The 14,469-nt window shown below is 45.8% G+C and overlaps 1 protein-coding gene across 1 annotated transcript in view; it reads right to left on the bottom strand.

Moving 5' to 3' along the window:
- The window catches only part of LOC113985114 (protoheme IX farnesyltransferase, mitochondrial), a 104,968-nt gene that overhangs the window by 3,931 nt on the left and 86,568 nt on the right, over positions 1-14,469 (bottom strand). Inside the window, exon 6 of the mRNA XM_039390319.1 lies at positions 12,503-12,735. Within this exon, the coding sequence (XP_039246253.1) occupies positions 12,503-12,735 (233 nt within the window). The remainder of the gene's footprint in view (positions 1-12,502; positions 12,736-14,469) is intronic.

Genomic DNA, 14,469 nt, shown 5'->3' with positions numbered 1-14,469 from the left:
TCAGACTAAACTCCCTTCACTAATTTTGTCTGAAGACACAAAAAATCCCCCAAGGCTGTTGCACATTATGAGCATTCCTGGATTTTCCTTTTGTTTCCCCAGCTCCCAAACCCTCTGCTCTGGCATTAACACTTTCTTTGCATCTTCCTCCTTCCATGAGCTCTTTCTCTATGGAAACTACTTCTCAACTGGAGCCACGAGTGCAGCATTTTCTTAGTGATTTGAGAGAAACAGAAACAGCAACACTTCCCTGCACACAGGTTAATATATTTCAATTCTTCCCCAGACACTCATTTCTTCTCCAGTGGCTGCTTGGGCTCCAGCAAAGAACAAGTCACTGTGTCCTCTGAACAGCTTCATGGTTCACATCTCCTTTCCATCTGCTCCTTGGGGCTGTGCATGCCTAGTTCTTGTCTCAAACAGCCCAACTTACACTGGTGCTGCCTTGCAAATATTAATAATCTCAGTTTGCAAAAAAGCCTTTTTTTCCCCTCTATCTTATCACCAGTGAGGGAATGCTCCATTAGATTTCATGCAAGTTTCCAATGGCTTATAAATCCAGTAGTGGTATAAAAGACCCATCTCACTGCTTTTTAAAATGAGTTACAAATACTCTTTGAAGTGAGTCTGTGCCTCTGGAAGTTGATTATATGAAGCACAGAGACAGACACACATACCTTGGGGGTGCTGCTTTCAGTACAACATTGTCTGCCATGAAATACAGGGGATGTCACAGAATCCCAGAATGGTTTGGGTTGGAAGACTCAAAGATCATCTCATTCCACCCCCTGCCATGGGCAGGGACACCTTCCACTAGCCCAGGTTGCTCCAAGCCCCATCCAACCTGACCTTGCACACTTCCAGGGATCCAGAGGCAGCCACAGCTTCTCTGGGCAACCTGTGCCAGGGCCCCCCACCCTCACAGGGAAGGATTTCTTCTTAATATCCCATCTAACCCTGCCATCTGGCAGTTTGAAGCCATTCCTCCCTTTCCTGTCACTCCAGGCTCTTTCAAATAGTCGTTCTCCATCTTTTTTTAGGCCCCCTTAGGTACTGGAAGGTGGCTATTAGGTCACTTCATTTCCTGGACTATGGCCCAAAAGGCTGCAAATCCAGCTATTCAATCCTACTAAAGTCAACTTTCCAGGTGTGCATGTTTAGCACCTTCTATAAATTGGAACCCACCAATTGTTAGGACAGTTGAAAATGGTGCACCCTAAAATTACCAATCATTTCAGAAAGTCGTGGCAGGCAAAGTAATTTTGGCCCTGACAAAACAGGATTTGATTCAGTTCTGATGAAATCGAAGGGAGAAGACCCACTGAAACAAACCAAAATAAAACTTACTGAAGGAGCAGCTCTCCCTACACCAGGAGGAACAACAGGGAAAATGTTCCTGTCATAAGTCATTCCTTAGCTCTTTCCTACCTCTTGTAAAACACGTTACCGGAGGCGAGATCCTGAACGTGATAAACCTACGAGGGGAATATTTTTCAAGTTCCACATCTGAAGCTCTCCAGAGACGTTGTTCAGAACTTAGGGAAAGGTAAGCTGCAATTATCCATCAGCTGAGGACGCTTAAGCAGATGGAGCCAGGCCCAGGACTTGGAGCCGAGGCTGTCCCTGCTTCCCACGGCTCCGGACCAGCCGGCTTTTCATCCGGCATGTGCCGCGTCCCTGCGTTGGGGCTCTAACACAGGCTTTGCTTATTCAATTGTTCAAATGTTGTGTGCAGCCAAGCTCAAAACACACCCTAAACCTCAAACACACAAACCCCTTTAACAGTTCCCTAACTGTAACACACCATTAAAAGAAGAAAAAAAAAAAAAAGTCATCTGGAGAAACTTTTAAACACAAACAGACCAACTAAACTACTTGAGGCTGGATTCCCATTTACAAAGCTCTGGTTTTTACATGCAAGCCTTTGGAATTTAATTACTTTGATTACATTACAACCATTGAGATAATTGATATTTTACAGAGAAGCTGAACAGTAAAACAATTTAATAGGCCATTATGAGGATTTGAACTGACCGATCTTTTTGTTCGGCTCCCATGTGCTGGGACATCCTGTAATTCCCTCGGCCCAGGCGGAGATTGTCGGGTTGTCAGAGATTTTTAAGTGTCACGTAAGACTGATGACTGGCAAAGCACAGCACACGGTACAGTACAATCCACCATCAAATGAGCTCACAGTAGGAACCCTGTCAAGCCCAGAGCAGACACTGTAATGCTCATTAATTACTAGATGAATGTTAACTATGTCATAATTAAGTCAGCTGTGTTTTTAAGCAATATTACAGCGAGACGAGCTCTGGAGACTAACCTGGTTCAAAACAGAGCTGAGTCTACTCTGCGGCCTCTGTGTAGTTCCCAATAGTTTGGGAACTCAGCTTAATAATTGCAAATCTCCCTTTTCCCCACGGAGTTTATAATTAAGGGAACACCAGACAAGGTCGTTCCCAACAGGAACACGTGGAGCTGGTGCAGGGTTCGCAAAAGCAAAGCTGGATGTCGGAGCAGAGATGTTGCCTGGGCAGTGGGAGATAACTGGCACTCAGGGACACCCTGGGACAGCATGGGCACCCAGGGGACAGCCAGGGGACAGCCAGGGGACAGCCAGGGGACAGCCATCAGCTCAGGCTCCTCCCCAGGAAACCCTGAGCACAGGGACTGACAGGACTCGGATCTCTCAGCTTTTCTGCAGGAGTTCATGAACTGCAGGATCACAAGTACTTGGCTTGTGGACATCACAAACCTTGGCCTTTTAGGCCAAATTCTTAATTGGTGCAATTGAGCCCATTTATGACCAGTTCTTCACCTTTCCAAGTGTGAGAACCTGGGACAGATGCAGCAGACACTTACAAATCCCGGTAACTCAGCAGATGAGTCCTGTTTGATTTTGGAAATAAATGAAATCTGTTAAGGCAAACAGGGCCTAGGTCTCCAGAATTTTTTCACTCTTGCATGCAAAATAGGTCTAAAATGTTTTCTTGTTGAGTTCATATTCTTTAATCACTTTGCCCTGGCTTACATCATCTCAAAAGTTCCAGGATTGAAGAGACCCAGGTAGGTCCTAAAGCACCCCCAGAGCTAAAGATAAATAACAGGTTTTACTGTTCCTCATGAATTTTAAGGTTAAGCTATTATTTCCTTTCTTAAATTCTTTTTTGAAGTATTTAAATAGTAATAGACCTTCTTTTTAATAAACAAGAACAAGCTGAGATTTTTATTTTATTTTAATATCTAAGATAAAGCCAAAATGTCAACTGGTGTAGAAGGAGGTAGAAAATGGTCCTTTCTTTCTGTAAATATATTTTTATCTAGTGAAATACTGAAACTTTAGAAATCGCACTTTCCCTAAAACAAACAAGACATTAAATTCCAGAGTCATTTGGAAACTGCTTGGCAAGATGTTTTAAGGCTCAATAAATTTGGGAAAGGCTTGGAAATAATTGTGAGATGAGAATTCCAAAAGCAACTGTTATGACTCTGGGTTTGCAAAGCACAGCAGCTGACAGTCTAATTTTCAGAATTACAAGAGCAAGAAGCATCCCCCTCCGAGATTCTGCTCTTCACAATGTCAAGAAGGACATGTGGTACCCCTAAATTTTGATTAAAATTTCATGGTTTATTCCTTTTAGAGAAATCCATGATGATCTCATTTGCTGGATGGTCCAAATCTCAGGTGAGGGGGCATTGCCAGTGCCTGAGCCCAGTCCTTAGTCTAGGCCAGAGTAAGTCCTTGGGTAGGAAGAGCACTTAAGAGCAGGAGATTGATGGGTTTTAGGGTGTCAACCCTTGCAGGCCATGAACTCTGACCACTGGTCAACACCTGGAGAGGAGAGCAGAGCAATCAGGTACCAACAGCTCCTTGTCCTGCCCATCCTGGGCTCACACCAACATCAGTGACACTGGGATGAAAAGATCCAGACCCTACTGCCAGTCCCCCAGATTTCCCCTGTAAAGGATAGAGAGTTTGTTCAAGTCCATACATCTACTCAGGAAAGAGTGGGCATGGGCAGCTGCTGAGCCATCAGTGCCAACAGAACTTGTCCTGAGCAAACAGAGCAACCTGAGGCCTGCAAACCTACTTTCTCATCCACTAAAGGGCAGGAACAATGTTTGGATCCTGCTTGGCTGTCTCGTGCTGAGGATGCCACTCTCTTTAGCAATGATTTGAAATGTTCCTCTTTCATGCTGGCAACACCTTTCATCATCAAAGAGCTTTGTACCTTGCCCAGTTGGCACACGGGGCTGCAGTGATGGCTCCACTCACAGAGGAACTGTCTCAGCTGTCTGCCTTAAATGAGGCCTCAAATGAGGATGGTCCAGTTGAAGCTTTCCAAAGAATGTGTGAAGACAAGCTCCTGAAGGGCAGAGAAGGACTTGAGCTACAGGTGGGCACAGGCTGGAGCACGGCATGTGTTGGTGGGAGCTCCAGCCCCTGGAGTGGGGCCAGCTGGAGTCTGACCAGCCTGGGCAGGCAGGTGAACGTGGGCCTGTCCACACAAGTCAAGGCAAACATGTCCAAGGTTATCTACAGGGACTGCTCTATCAACACTGTGCTCCTGAAAACAGAGGAACTCGTGCTCCCATCCTTCTCATTGTTCTGTAGACAACACATGGTGCCTTCCTTCTGCACAGTGTTCTGTAAACCTCTCATATCACGTCCAAGCTCCAGACAGGACAAACACCTACCCAGTTAATCAATAAAACAAAAAAAAAATGAGGAAGGAGGAGCTAACCTGTAGCACCAGTTCAAGAACAGACTCGCTCCTTCTGTCTTCTTGCTTTGGTGCTGCATATGTATGGCTGGGAAGTGGCCAACCAGGCATTAAAATAAACATGGAATAGTTAAATATCAGCTCCAAAACAGATGTTGAAATCTTACTGCATTTCCCAAAGCTGGTGTTTACTGCCTTGGCAACCTAAGAATGCTGTTTTGCTTAAAGCACAATTTTAGTAATTCTTCAGCCTCGAATAATGTGAAGGAATTCTAAAATTATTTCCAGACCTCGGTAGCTCTGACTTATGAGAGGGAAGCACCGGCCCTTTGTCTCTAGGAAACGGGTCGAGTTTGGCTGCTGTCAGGAGGGGAAGGCTTTGGCAGTGTAAGCTCAGCCTCTTAATGGATCGTAGGCAGGAAACAACCACACACCGTTTTACTTGATAGCGCACAACTGGCTCTCCTCCCTCAGAAGATGTTGAACAAATTACTCCTCTTTAATCCAGACAAGGTAGATTAGAGCTCAGAGACTTGACTTGGCCCAGCTGTATCCACCTGCTCTGGAGCACCCGCGCTGTCTCAGGCTGCATTTTTCACCTTTGCTGAGGGAAATTTAACACAACCAGTCCAAAACTCCTCACTGCAGTCCTGCATGAGCTTTACAGCATGTTACACTCACAGGAGGTGTACTGGATACGTCCCCCAAACTTTTATTTGCTATCCTTTCTTCTGTGCTTGTTCACAAGTCTCCTCTCTGGAGATTTCTAACTATGCAGCAGCTATGGGGGTAAAGAAAGATTTTAAAGTCTTGTCAAAGCCTTGTTACCCACTGCAGGTTCAGTGTAATGGTAAAGGCTTGTTTGGGGGAGCTGGTACAAAGACTGAGTGGTTTGGAGAGTTGTGGCCAGAACACACTGTAGTGTCCTCATCCACAAGGACTGGTTTGTTCAGCTCTTGGTGGCATTTTCTGTTTGTGAAGGAAAGCTGGAAGATGCAATCATTGCTGCCTGTGCTTCAGCTTGCTCTGGTGATGGAAAATGACTGCTGGGTTAAATCAACTGGCCTGCAGTTACAAGTGGTCAAGATATAATCACTCCTGAGGAAGAATGTTACCAGCTATTTAATTCTGCCCACTGTCTTTAGAAGTAGGAAAGGGATTAGCTCCTCCAAATTTACATCCTAATTTGTGATTGTGAAGCCTTCTCAAACACAAAGACCTTTGGGAATTATCCAGTCACTAACCTTAACCAAACTGATGCAATTCCCCTCTGCTTTGCCCTCATTAGCACTACAGTAGGACAACAACCGGCACTTCTGCTTCCACTGGAAAACAAAAGCAGATGCTCCGGCTTGTGTTGGATGCCGTGGGAGTGGTGAAGCAGCCTTGAGAGGGAAAAAGGCAAAGTATCACTTCTAAAGCCCCACACAAGGTCCCTGGGCTGGGACAATGGTCCCAATGTCAGCACGGGATGAGCAGCCCGGCCCACATTGTGCCCCTTCAAGGTTACACGGTCATGGAAACGGAGGGCGAGGGGGAAAACACTGGAAAACTCAAAAGCTTCATGGTCATGGGTTTCAATAGCTGTTCCTTTTGAAGGATGGCACAAAAGGCCTGTGGAACAGGAGCGTCTCAGGCTGTGATAGACTCCTCTGTGGCAGCACAGAAAGGGAAGGGGATGTTGGCCGTGTGTTTGGCTTGTCTGCAAAACAAAGGGATGATCCTCAGTGTCCACCAGGAATAGGAAATGAAGTTGGCTGTGGGGTTTTACACCTCGAGGGAGTGTTCCTGGCCACTGCCTTTCACAGGAGGGAGCCAGATGTCCTCAGGTACAGTGTGTGCACATGGATACACACGGGCATTCACACTCCTTGTGTGACACACAGCAGGTTATTGCAGCCAAAAGCCTCGCAGGGAAACACCTTTCATTACACAGGCAAGGATGAGAAAAACAACAGCACTGTACCTCAGCTCACCCCAGCAACAGATGCCATAAAAAAAGAGCCTGGTGGGTAAGATGAAAATACAGTCTTGTGCAAAAATATGTCTAGGAAGTATTTGCCAAAGGACCAGACTCAGCTGAGGACTCCAAACCTGCAGAGCCACACAGGGGGCTCCTCGTCAGCCACCTCCTCCAGGCTCCACCAGGGCTCCCACGAGCCTGAGGGCGGGACTCCCTCCTGCAGCCCCCCTGTCCTGATTTCCCTGTGGGTGCTGTGTCACACACCCCAGGGCTCAGGAGCTGTCACACAGCCCAGCTCCTCCCCGTGCCCCATCAGCCACGCACGGGTAGGGAACGGGGTAAGGGCACATTGCCTGTGAACTCGTGGGGTCGGTCCCCAGGTGCCCCAGCGGCGGAACTGCCACTTCTTTTGTCTCTGGTGAAGATGGAAAGGGGGAAAAAAATAGCCCACTGGCTTTTGTCCTAAATTCAGACCAGCTGCTCACTAGTATTGTCCCTCTGCCTCATTTTTTACAGTTTTTACCCCCACAAAGCACACTCCTGGGCCCCCAGCTCCAATTCTCATATGTCAGTGACATGAATATCTCTGTTTCCTCTGGAGCAGACCACAAATTCTGCTGTCTTTCATCTGAGAAGTGAAACCCTGAAAAGCTGAGTTTACTAGAGGGAGTTTATAGCCGGAGCCTCCTCTGCTCTGGCGGCAGGATGCTGGAGCTGCCCTGCTCCCAGACCTGCTCCCACATCAAGGGGCTTTGAAAGCTCCAAGTGTTTAACTAGAAGGGACACAAAGATTTCAAAGCTTATTTTGCATGCAATTAAGCTGTTGTTTTGCTCTCCCTCCTCCTGGCAGACAAGTGCTCCACCAGGGAAGGTATGAGAGACTCCAGCCATTGACAGGTTGGGTACAGCCCCCCCCTTTCCCCTATTCTCTTTTTTTTGTTACTGAAACTATCCATCTGCCAAATGTCACTAGCTGATAAGAACTGCCCGTTTTTAAATCCCCTTCTGTAAATAGATGTTGGCTGACATAATTAATGTCTACCATACAACACAATTTGAATTACAAAGTAAAGGCAATTTAAAAATCAGCCTCCACATGATTACAATTGATACTGAGTCTATAAATTCCATAGCCTGAGGAATTATTTAAATTTCTGAAAACGAATGAAAATCAGTACAAGATGTCTTTCAGGAAAGCGAGACCAGAAGTGGAGCATCTGAGATAAACTAAACAGTCTCTTGAGATAAACATTCTTTGGTGCAGTAATACCTACGGCTCCTGGGCCACCAGGGCTCTGCAGTGTCTGCCGAGCTCCCAGGGCCCTTATCTGCTCTGCCACCGCCACCTACTCCGAATAAATCCCCTTAACTGATAAGCACATTAGGCTGAGGAGCCCTGCTTGTCACTCCCATCTCGCTGGGTGGTTTGGATGAACTCAGTGGCACCGCATTGCTCCGCTCCCGACACCGACCCCGCTCGCCAGCCGGGATCCACCTTCAGCTGGTGGAAGAAGCGCAAAAGTTCTGGTGCTCCCAACATAAAATGGGACTGTTGGAGCAAGTCCAGAGGAGGCCACAAAGTTGTTAAGGGGGTTGGATCACCTCCCCTATGGAGACAGGCTGGGAGAGATGGGGATGTTCAGCCTGGAGAAGACAAAGTTCTGTGGAGACCTCACAGCACCTTCCAGAATCTGCAGGGGCTACAGAAAAGCTGGAGAGGGACTGATCATCAGGAACTGGAATGACAGGGCAAGGAGTAATGGGTTCAAACTGAGAGAGGGGAATTTAGATTAGATATACAAAAGAAATTTTTCCCTGTGAGGGTGGGGAGGTCCTGGCACAGGTTGCCCAGAGAAGCTGTGGCTGCCCCATCCCTGGAAGTGTCCAAGGCCAGATTGGATGAGACTTGCAGCAACCAGGGCTAGTGGAAGGTGTCCCTGTCCATAGCAGGGGGTGGAATGAGATAATCTTTTAGGTCCCTTCCGACCCAAACTGTTTTATGATTCTGTGAAAATGTATAAGGCAAAATATGGGTGGTGGCACTTGGAGACATTCACCCCAAATTCACTTTTCCTGATAACTAGAAATAACAAGTTTAAATGGACAACAAACATCTCTAACAAGGAAGCTGCAGCATTAGTCTGGGGAGGAAGACCAGCAAGACAAGAAGTAATTTAAAGCATGTATACGTTGTGCCTCTTGCACAGCAAAATAAACAGCTCTGTTCCTTCCTGTGATCCCTGTACACAGGCTCAGCAGCATCGTGGCACAGCCAGGAGCTCTCCTGGGTGTGGATCCCATCAGGAGAAGGATCCAGCACAGGACACACTGCCAAGTTTTACCTCTCTTCCTCTCTCTATGCTATCACTTAAAGCTTTAAGTGAATTTCATTATTTTCCTCCTAGTCCTTCCCTTGTAAAATAATTTGAGGGTTTCTCGATTTACTAGAAAAACAAATCTCTTCAGAAACAAATAGGGCCACGAAGGAGCAGTGAAATCTGCTTTCAAGGAAGCAAACGTGTTACTGCAAATCACAGGCTGGCAGTTAAGCTGTGCATAAATACCCCAGATCCGTGGCAGTGATATCCATGTGATAAATTACATTTATCACGCACCTCTGACCGTCTCACCTGCACTCGCTCCCCCAGCGAGGAAATGTTAACATTCCTGATCTTTCATCAGTCTCAAACAGCTGCCATTAAAAAAAAACACAACCCCCTCCAAACCCACAACAAAGAATTCCACATCTTCCCAGAGATAACCTTATCTTTCGCGTTTGAAATGGGAGGTTTTCCCTAAGTCACTTTGGCGCAAAATCCAGGGTTGGGGGTGAGATGTTCCATCAGGTTTAAGAGCATATAATTAAAGTTCCCTATCAGGGGCAGAAGTAGAAGCAAGAATTCTTGGGAATCATCACGAGATCTGCCAAAGATTATAGTGTAAGAAATGACTCAGAGGGTGGGGAGGCCCTGGCACAGGTTGCCCAGAGGAGCTGTGGCTGCCCCATCCCTGGAAGTGTCCAAGGCCAGGTTGGACGGGGCTTGGAGCAACCTGGGAGAGTGGAAGGTGTCCCTGCCCATGGCAGGGGATGGAACTGGATGATCTTTAAGGTCCCTTCCAACCCAAACCATTCTATGATTGTATGATGATTCTCTAAATTACAGCATTTGTATCACTGCACGTTTTTATCTGTGATATTTGTTTCTCGTGCAAGAAACTGCCAAGGTATTAATCTTTGAAACGAGAAGATTATAAATAAAATGAGGACAAATTAAAACAAGGCTGTTCCAGTCTGAGACACTTCGTTGTTCCCTCTGTCAGCTCTCCCAAAGGACACGAGGATCTCGCAGCAGCACCACGTTGTGGAGCTCCCGGAGGGAGCAGGCACAGCTGTCCAAGGGCACCACACAACGGTGCCACACTTGGCTCCCCCCTCTGAGGGTAATGAAAGGGCTACACTTAAATATTGTTTTCACTACAACCAGCAGCATGTACAACAATGTGGCTGCTGTGAGAAGATTACAAGGAGAGAAAATCCACAGGAAAATGTAAACTCAAAAAACCACCAGTTAAGTGGTGAGAACCTCCCTTCTCATTAGTTTCCTGCCTCCCTTCCTTCACATTCCTCTTTGTTATCCAGTGAAATGATCTTTTTTTTTTTTTTCTTTTTTAAACGAGGTGCAAATGCATTTTCACACCTCTACCTAAAACTAGGTTAAGTCTCCACACTAATTACACATTATTAATGAGTTCAGCAACTGTGGGCAGGCTGGTTGGGGAAGGGACTCAGGTCTGCACGTTGTGTATGGATGCACATGGATGCATCCCTGTACCCTGCATGGATTTGATGCTGCCAGGCACAGGAATAGAATGTTTAACACTGGAAATCATAGTCTACATTGCCATCCTTTTCTTACATTTACCTCTTTTCTCCTTAGAGGTGTTTGTGGGGTTTTTTTTGTTTGGGGTTCTTTGTTTCTTTGTTTGGGGTTGGGGTATTTTTTCCATTTCTTTTAATACTGAAATGCACTAAAATATTACATTCCAATCCCTGTTTTCAGGACTCTGCCCAGATGTGCTTCATTGCAAAGACCAGTATTACCTCAATAACATTTCTTTCTCTATCAAACAACCTGCCTGGCCTCCCTGACACAGACTAGGAAGTGACTGCAGGAAGTTTTAGGTACCCAGAACACAATGGCTACACACCAGCACAGATTATCATGTTCTGGAAAAGTCTGCTTGGGTGGTTTAAAGTGATCATCTTCCACTGATGGAATCACTGCCAGAGATCATCCCCTCCCCAGCAGAGCTGGCACAGGGACACATAACCACATTTAGTTGTAAATTAGAGAGGCAGAGCTCACTTGGGACACCAGTGGTGCTCCCTGCTGCCCTACAGGGACAGCTTAGCTCTCTGTGAAACAGGTCTCAAAGAGTGAGTTGGTACGTGACAAATTAAAGATAATGACAATCAGGGCCAGTTTAACGTGCTGGGCTTTCACTGCAGCCTCTACAGCAAGAGCTTTTGGTGAGATGCAGCTCTGCACTCCAGCTCCTCCAGCCTGGACTTTGCACAGGCACGTGAAAGTCATCCTTGGACATCAACTCTGCAGGGTGGTGCCAAAACCAACACAGAAATCCCTAAACAGCGTTAGATCCGAGGTCTAAACATCTGCAGCCAGAATGATAAAGGTCTTAAAATTATATGTTTTGTGTTTTCAATTAATTCTACAGAAAGACAGAATAGTTACAGTTGGAAAAGATCTTTAAGATCACCAAGTCCAACTGAAGTAGAAGTAGCACACGTGTTGGAAAAAAGCCCCACACCATCTTTCACCCTAGATCTGGGTTAGATCTGTATGGGAACACGTGGACACAAAGCCAACTCAGACTGACTTTTATTAGGAAGTGCCTAAAGAACAGATTTTGCACAAATTCTGATAATTTCTGGTTAAAAGCCTTGCTGTTGAAAGTATTATTCAAGCCTTAAATATGCCCCAGTGTGGGACGAGTGTGTGCTAAAGCAATTCTTAACAGACCTATTAATTGTACTTCATTAGTTTCTTCAGACTATAAGTTTGTGGAGCCACTTTGATTCTTAAGTTTCTAGCTGGCAGGAAAAACAAGCCCTGATTGTGTCAGAGTTGAGCTGCTGAAGAGATCAGTGTTTTACAAGGGATGTAAAAATGGTTCACAGTTACTAAAATAGAAATCTTCGTTTGCTTTTCAAGGAGGAGGGAAGGAACATTTATAACTTAGAGTTTAGCAATGGGCAATTAAGAAATACACCAATAAATTAATCTTCCCAGGACATTTTCTGGCTTGTAGAAAGACAGTATTTAATAAACACATCTGGGAATTTTCCAGCTGAAAGTTCCTTGTAAGTTGGATCTTACTGGATACGGTTTTAATCTTGAAATTATGTAACATTTTCTTCCATGTGAACACATAAGATGCTATTTTCCTTCTAGATATTTTTAAGATGGTCTAAACACACATCCAACAGGACATGCTGCTTTATCAGCTCAGGTTTGCCCTCATAAGGAGAATGTTACCAGAATTTATCTGCTTCTGGAGCACTATCACAGGGTCATGGAATGGTTTGGGTTGAAGGGACCTTAAAGCTCATCCCATTCCACCCCCTGCCATGGGCAGGGACACCTTCCACTAGACCAGGCTGCTCCAAGCCCTGTCCAACCTGGCCTGGTCAGGTGAACAAGCATAAAGCACAAAGTTTACTGCCTTTTGAGTAGTTTTTTTTTAGTTATCCTGACAACCCCTCCCCCTGATGGAAGGGATTCCTACTCACCAGCATCCAGAGTCCCGGTAGCTGCGGTCCAGCCCATGACGGGGGGAATGGCCCCGACCACAGCTCCCACCCACGTGTTGGCAATGCTCATCCTCTTCATGGGGGTGTAACAGCACGTGTAGAGGAAGATGTTGAAGGCTCCCAGGGCCCCTGTGAGAGGGTTCACTCCCAGAGTCAGCAGGGCAATGCCTGGGACTCCGCAGGAGGCAGCGAAGCAGACGGCGAGCAGGGGGCTGTGGGGAGAGGGAGGGAGACACAGGCTGAGCAAGAGCTGCCCTTAGAGAATGACTGCTGTCCCGCTCCTTTTGCCTCCTCCCTAAAATTAAGATTGATTTTTTTGTTAATTTTTTCCTCACCCAGCCCAAATTTTCCCATTTGAACCCCCAAGAAGAAAAGCCTTTCTAAAAAGTTAAGCCAGTCGTCCCACAGCTCTGCAATGGAAACGATTCTTCATCTTGTGATCCCCGTGTTCACCAAATAAAATCCAAGCTCTGCAGGTATTTAGCCCTTATGGAGAACTGCTGCTTCCAGCATATCTTCCTCCTTCACTTTAATTTTGGTAAATTTTAAGCTCTGGAAAAAGCATTCAGGGTTTGGAGTGAGTGAAAAGGGTTGGAACTTGTCAGATTTTTAACTGATTGCAGCTATCCAAGGGATCCTTCGAAATGCAACAGGGTTAGACACAAAATTAGGAAGCATTTATGAGAAAAAGAGTACATTCAATCATTGCAAAATGACATCAACAAGTATTTTTTGGCTTTACTGCAAAAAGAGGCTGAATGTTCCACACTCCCATTTAGCTGATGCACTGAGCTGAGCAGGGGGAGCACCCCAAAGCAATGCTGGCAACAGAATCAAAACTGATTATCTTCTAAGTAGGACTGGAATTAACCGAAGATATTTTAGGTTTGGCCAAAAGCAGCAAACCACAGAGATGCAAATTATTTCTGTGGATTTGTACTGCACATCAGCTGAGAGCTCTGGGAAGGTTGGAAACTCCTGTTAAAATCTGACAGAAAGAGGCTGGAGCTATGTAAACTTCTGCTAATAAATTCCACAATAAACATCCAAATAGGAAGAACAAGGATTTTTTGTTTGGCTACCAAACCCACACTACACAGAGAACACCATGACACAACCCTAAGGAAGCTTTAGTTGTGACCCTTGTGCCAGATCTGCTGGTGGGGATCTCCTCACATGTGCTCTTGCTCGAGGTGGTTGGTATGATGGGAAGAGAGAACTAAAAGCCTCTAAGAAATAATGTGGTGTGGGGGACCTCTGGAAGGGAGGAAAATGCCATTAAATGAGTTGCATTTAATAACCCATGTGGATAAATACACACTTGTAATCCACGTAGGAGCAGAAAATATGTGTGTTTGCAACAAAGGTCTCTGCATGAAGTTCAGCTTTACACCTCTTGTCTAATTGAAAACCATGCAGCCTTTGTGTTCTACAATCACTCTGCCCTCTGGCCAAATCCTTAACCCTAAAATACATGTTGCAAGCGCTGCTCCAGCCCTCATAACAAAAAATTTGCTGGTGGGGATGAATTTTATGGGAGTTTTATCAGCAAAAAATCCTACCATTCAAATTTTGATATTTAAGACCTTTGTTGGGCCAGTGTGGTACAGAGATCCCAAATACCTGGAAGAACTAAAATGAGCAAACGTCACGCTGAAGATCTGCCTTTAGTTTGAATTAAATTGACATTTTATGCAGCTTTTCAAAACCATCACCAGATTTTAGGTAACAAAGCACACACAGGGCACGTTCCCACTCGGAGTTACTAAAACATCAGGGTAGAAGGAGGGTGTGCCATTGCCATCCATTGACAGGGAGATGTGGAAAATTTGAGGCTTTTTTCAGGGAAGGAGCCACAGGGAGCTGTGCCCTCTGGTTCTGCAGCTCGTGGAGCTCTTTTGCAGAAAGGCAGCAAAGCACAATCTGTGCCACAAATGCCCCAACGC

Source organism: Pipra filicauda, unplaced genomic scaffold (genome assembly GCF_003945595.2).
Source record: "Pipra filicauda isolate LSUMZ 115617 unplaced genomic scaffold, ASM394559v2 scaffold80_size11013439_pilon, whole genome shotgun sequence".
NCBI lineage: Eukaryota > Metazoa > Chordata > Aves > Passeriformes > Pipridae > Pipra > Pipra filicauda.
The sequence above is the reverse complement of the archived record's forward strand: the minus strand, read 5'-3'. Positions and strand labels throughout refer to the sequence as shown.